Consider the following 17114-nt stretch of genomic DNA (forward strand, 5'->3'; position numbering starts at 1 on the left):
TGTGAGAGATGGTGTGTGAGAGTGTGACATGGTGTGTGAGACTGTGAGAGAGTGAGTGTGTGTGAGAGTGTGAGACTGTGTGTGTTAGACTGTGTGTGAGAGAGAGAGTGAGACTGTGTGGGAGTGAGACTGAGTGTGTGAAGCTGAGTGAGTGTGTGTGTGTGTAGACTGAGTGTGAGAGAGTGTGTGTGACTGTGTGAGTGAGAGTGAGTCTGTGTGAGACTGTGAGAGAGTGAGTGTGTGTGTGAGAGAGAGAGAGAGAGAGACTGTATTTCAGAGTGAGAGCGTGCGAGAGTGAGACTGTGAGAGAGTTAGAGATTGAAACTGTGTATGAGTGAGACTGTGTGAGAGAGGAGAGTGAGACTGTTTAAGAGACTGTGTGTGAGAGTGAGTGTGTGTGAGTGTGTTTAGTGTATGTGAAAGTGAGACTGTGTGAGGGTGAGACTGTGTATGAGATGGTGTGTGAGAGTGTGACATGGTGTGTGAGACTGTGAGAGAGTGAGTGTGTGTGAGAGTGTGAGACTGTGTGTGTTAGACTGTGTGTGAGTGAGACTGTGTGTGTGAGAGAGTGAGACTGTGTGGGAGTGAGACTGAGTGTGTGAAGCTGAGTGAGTGTATGTGTGACTGTGTGAGTGAGAGTGAGTCTGTGTGAGACTGAGAGAGTGAGACTGTATTTCAGAGTGAGAGCGTGCGAGAGTGAGACTGTGTGAGAGAGTTAGAGATTGAAACTGTATGAGTGAGACTGTGTGAGAGAGGAGAGTGAGACTGTTTAAGAGACTGTGTGAGAGTGAGTGTGTGTGTGAGTGTGTTTAGTGTATGTGAAAGTGAGACTGTGTGAGGGTGAGAGAGTGAGACTGTGAGTGTGTGAGACTGAGAGAGAGTGAGACTGTATTTCAGAGTGAGAGCGTGCGAGAGAGACTGTGTGAGAGAGTTAGAGATTGAAACTGTGTATGAGTGAGATTGTGTGAGAGTGACTGTGAGAGAGAGGAGAGTGAGACTGTTTAAGAGACTGTGTGTGAGAGTGAGAATGTGTGAGAGTGTGTGTTTAGTGTATGTGAAAGTGAGACTGTGAGGGTGAGAGAGTGAGACTGAGTGTGTGAGACTGTGAGAGAGTGAGACTGTGTGAGACTGTGTGTGTGAGATGGTGTGTGAGAGTGTGACATGGTGTGTGAGACTGTGAGAGAGTGAGTGTGTGTGAGACTGTGAGACTGTGTGTGTTAGACTGTGTGTGAGAGAGAGAGTGAGACTGTGTGGGAGTGAGACTGAGTGTGTGAAGCTGAGTGAGTGAGTGTGTGTGTGACTGTGTGAGTGAGAGTGAGTCTGTGTGAGACTGTGAGAGAGTGAGACTATTTCAGAGTGAGAGCGTGCGAGAGTGAGACTGTGTGAGAGAGTTAGAGATTGAAACTGTGTATGAGTGAGACTGTGTGAGAGTGACTGTGTGAGAGAGTTAAAGATTGAAACTGTATGAGTGAGACTGTGTGAGAGAGGAGAGTGAGACTGTTTAAGAGACTGTGTGTGAGAGTGAGTGTGTGTGTGAGTGTGTTTAGTGTATGTGAAAGTGAGACTGTGTGTGTGAGTGAGTGAGACTGTGTGTGTGTTTGTGTAATCATGTCCTTTGTGACTGTGTGTGTGTATGACTGTTACTGTGTGTGTGTGTGTGTAATGGTGTCCTGTGTGTGAGATTGTATGAGTGTGTGTGGGTGTGTGACTGACTGACTGATTGTATGTATGAGTGTGTGTGTGTAATGGTGTCCTGTGTGTGTGTGTGTGTGTGTAACGATGTCCTGTGTGTGTGTTCAGATGGACCTGATGCCGTTCGTCAGTAAAGCGGGCTGTGAGTGTCTGAACGAGAGCGATGACTGTGGCTTTGACAGCTGTTTGATCAAGGACTCGTCGTACCTGGAGTCAGACTGTGATGAACAGGTCAGAGCCTTGCGTCTTTGATGCTGTTCCTTTAAATGTTCCAGAAACAGCCGCAGGATTCACAAACTCTGTCAGCTGAACCCTGTGAACTTAAGTTAATATTCCCACAATTTAACTACAAATTCACATTTCGGTGAACGGTTACATGACTTGCAGAGAAACAAATAAAATATTTACCTTTTTTGTAATTTTGTTATTTTAATTTGATATTTTTTATGATTTTTTTATTATTTTTTACGCATCCTCCTGCACCTGAACGAACAAAAACAAATCGCAGTTTAAACAAAAGCGAAAAGCGCAAGAGCTAAATTCAGCACCGTGGTGTTCTGGTGTTCAGGGAGCAAGCAGAGACGCGTCTTAAAGTCTTCTTGCTTTTGTACTGACAACAAATACATACAAAATATGTCGAAATACCCGTCTTGGAAAGTGTGTTCGAAAAAGTCTGTGGTTATGTCTTAAGTGAAAGTAAAGAGTTGGAAAAAAATCGTATGCGTGTCATTATAATGGATGCGTTTGTCTCTTAAAGTGACCGCGCCTAATTTACTAGCTCTGCCTAATTTACTAGCTCTGCTGTCGGTGTCTTTAATGTATGAACATGAAAGTAAATCACTCACTGCTCTTGACTGAATTACTTTGTAGTTTTAACAAGAATTCATCCAAAGTCAATCCAAAAATCTAATTGTTTTACTGGTGGGTGCAGGCCACTAGTTCATTTATGTAAGTGAGTATGACAAAATAGTGATCTGTGAAATATTATACCCAAAAATTCTTCATACTGTAGGCTACCAGTGAAATTGATTAAAAATAAATAATTAGGTACCTGACCATGTTTTGCGTAAGTGTTTCTTTCTTTAATTGCTAATGCAACCTTTTCACACCACAGACTGAACCAGATTAAGCATTGCTTGCTTGGTAACTGTTCAACAAAGTATTGATAGTTGTGTAAATATTGTCATACTGACAGTTGTCTGATGTTTTGGTTGATTCCATTACATATCTTTTTATCAAAGTTATCCGACATTATCAAGATTAATTTGTTCTGAGTTATTGTCATATTTTATCACCAATTTCTAAACTACAGCAAATAAACTGTGATAATGTGAGAAATGTTGAAGGTGTCTGAATACATTTTGGTTTGATTGTGTATTTTATTTTACAGTGAAGACTATGCAGTGCTATTTTATATTAGTTTCAGGACACCTACAAACTTAAAAAAAGGAAACATTGTGTAAATGGCACAAATAAATAAATTGAATGAACATACATCAAATATTAAACCATGGGTTAAAGTACCAAGACGGAGCAATGCACTGTGTGTACTGTAAGAAATAAAACAAGAAGGCATGTGGTTTAAAAGATGGCAAGTCAAATAAAAAGCACATCTGTATGCAATACAGTTCATTATTATCCAGAGCGGCTTACTATAAAACATTTGTGCGACCAAATCATGTTTTGCGCCAGTAGCTGAGAAAGTTAGTCGCACAAGTGCCACCAGTGGAAAAGGTTAGTGTAGTTCCCTGAGTGTTATTTAAGTATTTATTATATATTGTCATTGTTTTAATAATTAATTTCAATTACATGTTTTATTATTATTAATTAATTATCAATTGTCAGGTCAATTTCGTTTTATAACTATTTTTTCACATAGTTCCATTTGTATTTGTTTGATTTAATTATTATTATTATTAATTACTAATTGTCAGATTGAAAATCCAGTGTTTATGAGTACTGTTATATATATATATCTTCATATTTGATCAGAATGCAAGATGTAAAAAACTGCAATGTGGTCAAAAAACGTGTTTTTCTGTGAAATGAATATCCCGTGTGAATATAAATACACACAGAGTTTATGTTACATTAACACCACACGCAAACACAGAAAGGAGAGAAATGTGCAAATGTAGATGATAAAAGCATGCTGTCAGACATCTGGCTTTCTGTAAAACCTCTGCTTCGTGTGATGACGGCGTGTTTGTGAGGTCAACACCAACTCATATCAATATAATAAACATTATAATAAACATTTTTGCAACTGAATTTAAATGCATCCGTGCAATGCATTCGTTTACACTGAGATAAGCAGCATCTAAAGTAATAGTTCATATCCATTTGTTTGTATTTATTGTAAAATATGTTTATTTATCATATATGTTATAATCTATAGATTAATGCTTTAGTGGATTAATAGAATATATATGTAAATAGTATAGGACATAATGGAAAATAAAATTAAAACGGCTTATTAAATGAATACAGAAAATAATAAATAAAGGGAAATTCTAAATAAAAATGAATTCAAGACTAAGTTTAATTAAATTTGTTTTACCATGTTGTGTATTCCTTAACTTTGCTATTTATTTGTTTTAAACAGTTTTAGGGCTTCATAAGCAGGTCACTTTGAAAAGAAAATGTCTGTAAAGAGCACAAACTTGCACATGCTCAACTAAAAACATTACTGGCATTAGCATCTTATTAAAGAGGTGCATAAATAATAATTTCCTGAGGGTTTTGCTGTTGTTTTTTATATATGTAAAAAAAAGAAACATAAGAGTAGAGAATTGGATGTCATTGACTGCATTAAACAAGTGTTCAAAATAATTTTCATTTTGCATATTATTTAAAATATATATATTAAAATATTTTTAAAAAATAAATAAATACTGCACCCCAGAATGCAATGCACTCGACTTTTGCATTTACAGACAAATTAAGAATATCAATGCACATTTGACCTTTCTTTCCTATATATATATATATATATTATTTATGTGCTATTATAGTTTTTTTTCATTTTATTTGGATTATTATTAATGTTGCATGTGCTTTTTTTAATGTAGGTGTGATTTATTTTTAGTTTTGATGCAGTTTCCAGTCTATTACTTGGCATGTATTTTCAGTGTTTCCTTCACTACTGTGATGAGTTTCCCGAGGTCACATGATCTCACGACTGATCCTTCTGTGTTTGTTTGCAGCTTCTGATCACAATCGCCTTCAATCAACCCGTCAAACTCTTCTCCATGAAGCTGCTGGCTGCGGAACTCCGTAATATTTCATATTTACAGATATTATATATATATATATATATTATAAAATCAGTATAAATGGTCAGGCATTTGGGGTCAGTAAGACTTGTAATGTTTTTAAAGAAGTCTCAAGGCTGCATTTATTTGATCCAAAATATAGAAAAAAACTAATATTGTAAAATGTTTTTACAATATAAAATAATGGTTTCTATTTTAAAATCCTTTAAGTGTAATGTATTTTTTTTTTTTTTTTTGAATCTGTGATAGTTTTTCAGGATTCTTTGATTAATATAAAGTTTAAAAGAACAGCATTTATTCAAAATATAAATATTTTCTAACAATAAAAATCCTTGCTATCAATTCTTAACAAATGAACACATCCTTGCTGAATAAAATGTGTAATTTCCTAAAGAAAGAAAGAAAGAAATAATTAATTTGTTTAAAAAGAAGAAAGAATTCAAATGTACTGACTCCAAACTTTTGTACTCTACTGTATATTGTTAGAAAATATTTCTATTATAAACAAATGCTCTTCTTTTTAACTTTTTATTCATCAAAGAATCCTGAAAAACTATCACAGGTTCCAAAACTGATTATGAATCATCATATTTTCATGATTTCTGAAGATCATGTGACACTGAAGACTGGAGGAATGATGCTGAAAATACAGCGGAGCATCACAGAAATAAATTACACTTTAACACAGATTCACACAGAAAACAGCTGATTTACTTTAGAATAATATTTCACTATTTTACAGATTTTTCCTGTATTTTTGATCAAGTAAATGCAGCCCTGATGAGCAGAAGAGACTCTGAACCCAATCTTTTGATCTGTAGTGTGTATATAGACAGTGCACAGTAAAAATGATCCGATATTCTGACGCACATCTGTTTACAATCAGACAAACCTGAACAAGTTGCTCTTGAGTTGATCTGTTCAGAGCTCTGATGTAATGTGTGTCCTCAGCTCAAGCCCCGAAGAGCGTCAAGATCTTCATTAATCTTCCTCGATCCATGGGGTTCGATGACGCCGAGAGAAGCGAAGCCACGCAGGCGCTGGATCTGTCTGAGGACGACTACAAAGACGACGGCCTCATCCCGCTTCGATACGTCAAGTTTCAGAACGTCAACAGTGTGACTGTACGTCACAACACACTCGCTTCACACAACACACACCGCTTCACACAACACACTCGCTTCACACAACACACACCGCTTCACACAACACACTCGCTTCACACAACACACTCGCTTCACACAACACACTCGCTTCACACAACACACTCGCTTCACACAACACACACCGCTTCACACAACACACTCGCTTCACACAACACACACCGCTTCACACAACACACTCGCTTCACACAACACACTCGCTTCACACAACACACACCGCTTCACACAACACACTCGCTTCACACAACACACACCGCTTCACACAACACACTCGCTTCACACAACACACACCGCTTCACACAACACACTCGCTTCACACAACACACACCGCTTCACACAACACACTCGCTTCACACAACACACACCGCTTCACACAACACACTCGCTTCACACAACACACTCGCTTCACACAACACACTCGCTTCACACAACACACTCGCTTCACACAACACACACTCGCTTCACACAACACACACCGCTTCACACAACACACACCGCTTCACACAACACACACCGCTTCACACAACACACACCGCTTCACACAACACACACCGCTTCACACAACACACACCGCTTCACACAACACACTCGCTTCACACAACACACTCGCTTCACACAACACACTCGCTTCACACAACACACTCGCTTCACACAACACACTCGCTTCACACAACACACTCGCTTCACACAACACACTCGCTTCACACAACACACACCGCTTCACACAACACACACCGCTTCACACAACACACACCGCTTCACACAACACACCGCTTCACACAACACACCGCTTCACACAACACACACCGCTTCACACAACACACACCGCTTCACACAACACACACCGCTTCACACAACACACACCGCTTCACACAACACACACCGCTTCACACAACACACACTCGCTTCACACAACACACTCGCTTCACACAACACACTCGCTTCACACAACACACACCGCTTCACACAACACACACCGCTTCACACAACACACACCGCTTCACACAACACACACCGCTTCACACAACACACACCGCTTCACACAACACACACCGCTTCACACAACACACACCGCTTCACACAACACACACCGCTTCACACAACACACACCGCTTCACACAACACACTCGCTTCACACAACACACTCGCTTCACACAACACACTCGCTTCACACAACACACTCGCTTCACACAACACACACCGCTTCACACAACACACACCGCTTCACACAACACACACCGCTTCACACAACACACCGCTTCACACAACACACTCGCTTCACACAACACACACCGCTTCACACAACACACTCGCTTCACACAACACACACCGCTTCACACAACACACTCGCTTCACACAACACACACCGCTTCACACAACACACTCGCTTCACACAACACACACCGCTTCACACAACACACCGCTTCACACAACACACACCGCTTCACACAACACACACCGCTTCACACAACACACACCGCTTCACACAACACACACCGCTTCACACAACACACACCGCTTCACACAACACACTCGCTTCACACAACACACACCGCTTCACACAACACACACCGCTTCACACAACACACACCGCTTCACACAACACACACCGCTTCACACAACACACACTCGCTTCACACAACACACACTCGCTTCACACAACACACACCGCTTCACACAACACACACCGCTTCACACAACACACACCGCTTCACACAACACACACCGCTTCACACAACACACACCGCTTCACACAACACACACCGCTTCACACAACACACACCGCTTCACACAACACACACCGCTTCACACAACACACTCGCTTCACACAACACACACCGCTTCACACAACACACACCGCTTCACACAACACACTCGCTTCACACAACACACACCGCTTCACACAACACACACCGCTTCACACAACACACACCGCTTCACACAACACACACCGCTTCACACAACACACACCGCTTCACACAACACACTCGCTTCACACAACACACACCGCTTCACACAACACACACCGCTTCACACAACACACACCGCTTCACACAACACACACCGCTTCACACAACACACACCGCTTCACACAACACACACCGCTTCACACAACACACACCGCTTCACACAACACACTCGCTTCACACAACACACACCGCTTCACACAACACACACCGCTTCACACAACACACTCGCTTCACACAACACACTCGCTTCACACAACACACTCGCTTCACACAACACACACCGCTTCACACAACACACACCGCTTCACACAACACACTCGCTTCACACAACACACACCGCTTCACACAACACACTCGCTTCACACAACACACTCGCTTCACACAACACACTCGCTTCACACAACACACCGCTTCACACAACACACACCGCTTCACACAACACACACCGCTTCACACAACACACTCGCTTCACACAACACACACCGCTTCACACAACACACACCGCTTCACACAACACACACCGCTTCACACAACACACACCGCTTCACACAACACACACCGCTTCACACAACACACTCGCTTCACACAACACACCGCTTCACACAACACACACCGCTTCACACAACACGCTCGCTTCACACAACACGCTCGCTTCACACAACACGCTCGCTTCACACAACACGCTCGCTTCACACAACACGCTCGCTTCACACAACACGCTCGCTTCACACAACACACTCGCTTCACACAACACACTCGCTTCACACAACACACTCGCTTCACACAACACACTCGCTTCACACAACACACACCGCTTCACACAACACACACCGCTTCACACAACACACTCGCTTCACACAACACACTCGCTTCACACAACACACACCGCTTCACACAACACACACCGCTTCACACAACACACACCGCTTCACACAACACACACCGCTTCACACAACACACACCGCTTCACACAACACACTCGCTTCACACAACACACTCGCTTCACACAACACACACCGCTTCACACAACACACACCGCTTCACACAACACACACCGCTTCACACAACACACACCGCTTCACACAACACACACCGCTTCACACAACACACACCGCTTCACACAACACACACCGCTTCACACAACACACTCGCTTCACACAACACACACCGCTTCACACAACACACACCGCTTCACACAACACACTCGCTTCACACAACACACTCGCTTCACACAACACACTCGCTTCACACAACACACACCGCTTCACACAACACACACCGCTTCACACAACACACACCGCTTCACACAACACACACCGCTTCACACAACACACACCGCTTCACACAACACACTCGCTTCACACAACACACACCGCTTCACACAACACACACCGCTTCACACAACACACTCGCTTCACACAACACACTCGCTTCACACAACACACCGCTTCACACACGCTTCACACAACACACCGCTTCACACAACACACACCGCTTCACACAACACACACCGCTTCACACAACACACACCGCTTCACACAACACACACCGCTTCACACAACACACTCGCTTCACACAACACACACCGCTTCACACAACACACTCGCTTCACACAACACACACCGCTTCACACAACACACTCGCTTCACACAACACACTCGCTTCACACAACACACACTCGCTTCACACAACACACACTCGCTTCACACAACACACACTCGCTTCACACAACACACACTCGCTTCACACAACACACACTCGCTTCACACAACACACACTCGCTTCACACAACACACACTCGCTTCACACAACACACACCGCTTCACACAACACACACCGCTTCACACAACACACACCGCTTCACACAACACACACCGCTTCACACAACACACACCGCTTCACACAACACACTCGCTTCACACAACACACTCGCTTCACACAACACACTCGCTTCACACAACACACTCGCTTCACACAACACACACCGCTTCACACAACACACACCGCTTCACACAACACACACCGCTTCACACAACACACACCCGCTTCACACAACACACACCCGCTTCACACAACACACTCGCTTCACACAACACACTCGCTTCACACAACACACCGCTTCACACAACACACTCGCTTCACACAACACACACCGCTTCACACAACACACACCGCTTCACACAACACACACCGCTTCACACAACACACACCGCTTCACACAACACACACCGCTTCACACAACACACACCGCTTCACACAACACACACCGCTTCACACAACACACACCGCTTCACACAACACACACCGCTTCACACAACACACACCGCTTCACACAACACACACCGCTTCACACAACACACACCGCTTCACACAACACACACCGCTTCACACAACACACACCGCTTCACACAACACACACCGCTTCACACAACACACACTCGCTTCACACAACACACACTCGCTTCACACAACACACACCGCTTCACACAACACACACCGCTTCACACAACACACACCGCTTCACACAACACACACCGCTTCACACAACACACTCGCTTCACACAACACACACCGCTTCACACACTCGCTTCACACAACACACACCGCTTCACACAACACACACCGCTTCACACAACACACACCGCTTCACACAACACACACCGCTTCACACAACACACACCGCTTCACACAACACACTCGCTTCACACAACACACACCGCTTCACACAACACACTCGCTTCACACAACACACTCGCTTCACACAACACACTCGCTTCACACAACACACTCGCTTCACACAACACACTCGCTTCACACAACACACACCGCTTCACACAACACACACCGCTTCACACAACACACACCGCTTCACACAACACACTCGCTTCACACAACACACTCGCTTCACACAACACACTCGCTTCACACAACACACTCGCTTCACACAACACACTCGCTTCACACAACACACACCGCTTCACACAACACACACCGCTTCACACAACACACACCGCTTCACACAACACACACCGCTTCACACAACACACACCGCTTCACACAACACACACCGCTTCACACAACACACTCGCTTCACACAACACACTCGCTTCACACAACACACTCGCTTCACACAACACACACCGCTTCACACAACACACACCGCTTCACACAACACACACCGCTTCACACAACACACCGCTTCACACAACACACACCGCTTCACACAACACACACCGCTTCACACAACACACACCGCTTCACACAACACACACCGCTTCACACAACACACTCGCTTCACACAACACACACCGCTTCACACAACACACACCGCTTCACACAACACACACTCGCTTCACACAACACACACCGCTTCACACAACACACACCGCTTCACACAACACACACCGCTTCACACAACACACACCGCTTCACACAACACACACTCGCTTCACACAACACACACTCGCTTCACACAACACACACTCGCTTCACACAACACACACTCGCTTCACACAACACACACTCGCTTCACACAACACACACTCGCTTCACACAACACACACTCGCTTCACACAACACACACTCGCTTCACACAACACACACTCGCTTCACACAACACACACTCGCTTCACACAACACACACCGCTTCACACAACACACTCGCTTCAGAGCAGCTTCACACCAAATACTTGAGTCTCAACATCCAGCCATTCAAAATAACTGTTCAGGAGAGAATAAATAAACACTAACTAAATATACATGAACAAATAAAATCTCAGAATGCAATCATTAAAAAATATATATATTTTATGGGAAAAAAAGTCTGTCTTTCAATGTTTTTATTACAATATTTCGAGAGAGAAAATAAATAAATAGTGTAAAAAAAAAAATGCCAAAAAACATTTTGATTGAAGAAAATAAATATAAATTATAAATAAATACATATATACTGCTCAGACCCATTTTGCGTCTTAAAATACTCCTGCATTACATCAGTGAAATAAAAACAAAAGTTTTTGAAAAAAAAAATTGATGGAAGAAATAAAAAAATATATATGTATAAATATATATATATAAATAAAAATTCAAAAACTTGAGTTTCAACATCCATTCATTCAAAATAACAGTTAAAGAGAGAATTAATGATATAAACCAATAAGCAAAAGCTAAAAAATATTTTATGGAGAATTTTTTTTTAATGACTAAAAATGAAAGTCTGTATTTAAATGTTTTTATTACAATATTTCCAGAGAGAAAATAAATTAATTAAAAAAAAGTAAAAAAAAAAAAAAAAAAAAAAAGAATTTTTGCAAAATAAGAAACCCAAAACATTTTGATGGAAGAAAATAAATAAATATAAATTATAAATAAATACATATATACTACTCAGACCTAAGTTTTTGCAAAAAATTAAAAAAAATGGTTGTAAATTTTGTAGAGAATAAAAAATTTAAATAAAAATTTAAATGTTCATGTGATTTAGTTCAGAATAACAATATTTCGAGAAAAAAAAAATATATATATATATATATAACACGAAAAGCAGCTCAGAAAGTACAAATATCCAATTTGAGCTTCCCAAAATACTCCTGCATTACATCAGTGTCCAGGTAATTTACAAATGTCTCAATCTTTATAAAAGTAGACCGTCTTTAAATGCTCATCTTACTTAACTCATAATAACAATATATCAAGGGAGAAAAAAAATAAATGACTAAAAACATGTCAAAATCCTAAAATAGTAAAGCACATAGGCCTGGTTTCATAGACAGGGCTTAGCCTAAACCAGGATTAGGCCATAGTTCAATTAGGACATTTAAGTAATTTTTATAAACATGCCTTAGAAAAAAACATTACTGGTGTGCATCTTGAGACAAAACAAAGGCACTGATATATTTTAAGATCAATCAGTACAAGTTTCTTTCATTTGAAACAACTCAGACTTGCATTTTAGTCTAGGACTAGGCTTAAGCCTTGTCTGTGAAACCGGGGGATAATGTTTGCAACCCTGAGATCCAGATCATTTACAAAGTCTCTTTAATTGTTCATATTTAATGTTATGACATTCTTATGGTTTAAGAAGCTTTTTGAGAATCTGAGAGCTTGATTTCAAAGGTGTTTTTGTGTTCAGGTGTTTATCAAGTCCAACCAAGGAGACGAGGAGACGACAAAAGTAAACTACTTGACGTTTATCGGGACTCCTGTCCAGGCCACGAACATGAGCGACTTCAAACGGGTGAGTAAAGAGTCACCGTCCAGCCAGTGTTTACTCCACATGACGGAAGTTAAACGTGTGTGTGTGTGTGTGTGTGTGTGAAACAGGTTGTGGGTAAGAAGGGAGAAAGTCACTGAAGAGGAAAACACGCCAACATATTGCTGCAATCTCTCCACGGCCAACATGACTGGGTGAAATCACCCCGAACACAGACACTGAGGAGCGCCAGATCCGTCACTGAGAGAGTGAGAGAAGACACAGTTTGTCTCGATGAGGCCCTGGTTCTCTCATTTTTATCTGAAACGTACATGTAAATAAAGTCGATCCTTTTTCAAAGGCACGTGGCTACTGTTGTTTATCAGCACTGGAACTGCACCCTTTTGATGATTAAAATTTCATCTTAAAAGCATGAATGCTGATTTATTTTCTTCTTGCTGCTGTTCCTCTTCTGACCGCTGGGTGTCAGCAGACTCCACGCAATCGGAGCGCCTTCAAAAACCATCGCATGTGTTTGCAACATTGTCTTTAAATTAGTTTGAATCATACAATTTGAAAGAAACGCGAAATGTGGACAGTTTACGAAAATTAAATGAATAACGCTGTGTAAATAACTGCATTAAAATACTTTTTTTCTTAAAACTACGTTTTAAATATATCAAACTACATTATTTGGGAATATATAGTAGGCCTATGCTTAAATGTCATTTTTTAAGTAAAAGGCTAAATATTTTTGTTAGAATAAATCATTATTAGTTAGATTAATCAAATATGTAGGATTTATCTAATGAATTCGACTAGGTTGTTCTTTTTTTTTTTATATTTGTAACTATTGTTACATTATTAACAAGATACACGAGAGCATATATTAATAATAACGAAGTTAAATGCGGATGATTAGTTCAGTCATGTTAAATTTAGTCTCTTATTAAATCGATTAAGGTGAATAATTGAAAAACTCGCGCATAAACAAATTGTATCTAAATAGCCTATTTATTTTGGCTACGTTTGATTTTTATTAAATGATGCCGTTATGGACAGTTAAATTCCTTTTTATTTCTAATTAATTCTGTATCATTTTGGGATTAATTTGTGAATACATTTATGATACGGGATTGTTTTCTTTGGAAAAATGACAAGAAAAAATATGTTTTGATCGTTAAAGCTTTAAAACGCAAATAATTTTTTTAAAACGGCACATTTCATAATTGTTACAGCAAAGTTAATTGATAGTGAACAGCACGCATTATTGTTACTTGATGAACGTCAAGATATAACGTCAGAGATATAAAAAAAAAAGAATTATGCTTAAACGTGTTAAGTTAAATGTGAAGTTTAAATGTAGCATTTTTTAAATTTTAATCTTTTAATAATATTCGAGATGTATTAAACACGGCCAGTTCGGCTCACTGGTGCTCAGCCTCGCTTCATTTCTCTGTATAATAAACTCTGTTATGTAGCCATTTTGCTCTACAATGTTGTGTAAAAGAGTAAAACATGATGTTAAACGGTAATGAAACATGTTGAGACGAGCTGCTCTCTGCATCAAGGCGGTCGTTTAATAAAAAACACATCAGACGCGGTGTTTTTGTTATAAAAGGTCACAGGTCTTACAGTCTGTGTCTCAATAACTGCACGACACACCCTAAACAGAGCAGAAATAGAAGGCTGCTGCTTTTAAACAAATCAGAAATGTCAATCACCTTTGACCGCTCGCGACTGTTGAAATGTCGGTTGGCAAAGGCGGGAATTTCAGTTTAAATTGACGCTTTTCAACGTTCATCAGAATGGTAAATCTTTAAAAACTGGAATTTGAAATAATCTATTTGTGGTAGACTCCCATTCACTGTTTACACAATATATTTTATGCTATATTTATAGTTTAGGCAGCCCCATTATATACAGAACATATAATTTATATTCTTAGTATAAGTAAAAGTCCTGTTTGAAACAAGACGAAATTTTTCATTCAGAAGAAAGTGTGAGCTAATGCTTTCACCTGTTAGCTAGAATGATCTTCCATTGATGTTGGTGCTTATTTGTTCTGTGCGAATTTAGCTACAAAAAACAACCATGGTTTTATTGTAATAAAAGTTTAGTGACAAATCCAAGGTTAGTTTGTGGTTATCACTGTTTGAAGATATTAATCATGTTTGTAATTTTATTTGTAGAAGAAACGTGGTGAATTTTCGAAATAGTTTGCTAAAAGCGTTCTGAGGGACTTAGCTATGTTAAATGATTGCTAACCTATGCTTTGTTTGAAATTGCACACTTCCTTTTGCTATATAGTAGGTGAAACACAGTATGTGAGGCGAGTAGCATGTCCAAATTCATTTGAAAAATGGTTGGCGAAAAGTACTTCTTCCGCCCGGATGCAGAAGTGTGCATTCGATGGACACTTTACTATCCCATGAGGCCACGGGAGAGGATTTATGCATGGCAGTGAAGCGACGCAGGTAGATCATGTGACATTAACAACAAGGCGGATGTTTATTTCATACATACTACACATTCATACTACATAGAACTTTTTTAACGGTCATGAAGTAAATTCGAATGTAGTACCTACTTAAGATCGGATGCACCGCTGATGATTTTAGCCCATGGCTAAATAGTTATGAAGATCTAAGTGGTTTTAGCAAATGGTTTCTATGGTGTCCTGAACAAATTTCAACACGTTGCAAAAGTGTTGCGAGGTGTTCTGAGTGTTACCGTTTCACCGCATTGCTCAAGCGTTGCCGTGGTGTTTTGAATGGTTTTAGCATGCTGACAAACGTTGCTATGGTGTTCTGAGTGGATTTCAGTGCATATTGTGTTTTAGTCGGTTGCCAGGGCATTGCTATGCAGTTGCTGTGGCATTCTGAGTGTTTTTAGCCCGTTGACAAACCGTTGCCATGGTGTTTTGAGAGGTTACAGTGCGTTGCCATGGTGTTTTGAGTGAATTCAGCACATTGCCAAATGTGAGTGGATTTCACTGCATATTGTGTTTTGGGCGGTTGCCAGGGCATTGCTATGCGGTTGCTATGGTGTTCTGAGTGGATTCAGCACGTTGCAATGGTGTTTTGAGAGGTTACAGCGCGTTGCCATAGTGTTTTTTGGTGGTTTTAACATGTTGCCATGGTGTTTTTGGTGGTTTTAACATGTTGCCATGGTGTTTTGAGAGGTTACAGTGCGTTGTCATTGTGTTTTGAGAGGGTACAGTGCGTTGCCATGGTGTTTTTTGGTGGTTTTAGCATGTTGCCATGGTGTTTTGAGAGGTTACACTGCGTTGCCATGGTGTTTTGGGAGGTTACACTGCGTTGTCATGGTGTTTTGAGAGGTTACACTGCATTGCCATGGTGTTTTGAGAGGGTACACTGCGTTGCCATGGTGTTTTGAGAGGTTACACTGCCTTGTCATGGTGTTTTGAGAGGTTACACTGCCTTGTCATGGTGTTTTGAGAGGGTACACTGCGTTGCCATGGTGTTTTGAGAGGGTACACTGCGTTGCCATGGTGTTTTGAGAGGTTACAGCGCGTTGTCATGGTGTTTTGAGAGGGTACAGCGCATGTTTTTTTATGATGTTTTGAGTGGATTCAACACATTGGCAAACATTGCAGTGGCGTTCTGAGTTGATTTAAGTGCATATTGTGTTGTGAACAGTTGCCAGAGCATTGCTGATTTGTTTTATCACGTTGTTAGGGTTTTCTATTGGCTCAAGTCAAAAGAGCCCAAGCTAAATTTGTTTAACATGTATTTATATTGTCATTTTACTTGCTCTCGTTCTCTGGTCGATGAACTCATCTTTCAACACATCATATTGT

At 40.9% G+C, this 17114-nt stretch overlaps 1 protein-coding gene across 1 annotated transcript in view; it reads left to right on the forward strand.

Annotated features, from left to right (window-relative positions):
• Window positions 1–13655, forward strand: part of LOC132130060 (thioredoxin-like protein 1) — a 17717-nt gene extending 4062 nt beyond the window's left edge. Inside the window, exons 4-8 of the mRNA XM_059541679.1 lie at window positions 1801–1923; window positions 4899–4968; window positions 5919–6091; window positions 13232–13336; window positions 13423–13655. Of these exons, the coding sequence (XP_059397662.1) occupies window positions 1801–1923; window positions 4899–4968; window positions 5919–6091; window positions 13232–13336; window positions 13423–13452 (501 nt within the window). The 3' untranslated portion in view covers window positions 13453–13655. The remainder of the gene's footprint in view (window positions 1–1800; window positions 1924–4898; window positions 4969–5918; window positions 6092–13231; window positions 13337–13422) is intronic.
• The last annotated feature ends 3459 nt before the right edge of the window (window positions 13656–17114 follow it).

This window comes from Carassius carassius, chromosome 47, assembly GCF_963082965.1.
Source record: "Carassius carassius chromosome 47, fCarCar2.1, whole genome shotgun sequence".
NCBI lineage: Eukaryota > Metazoa > Chordata > Actinopteri > Cypriniformes > Cyprinidae > Carassius > Carassius carassius.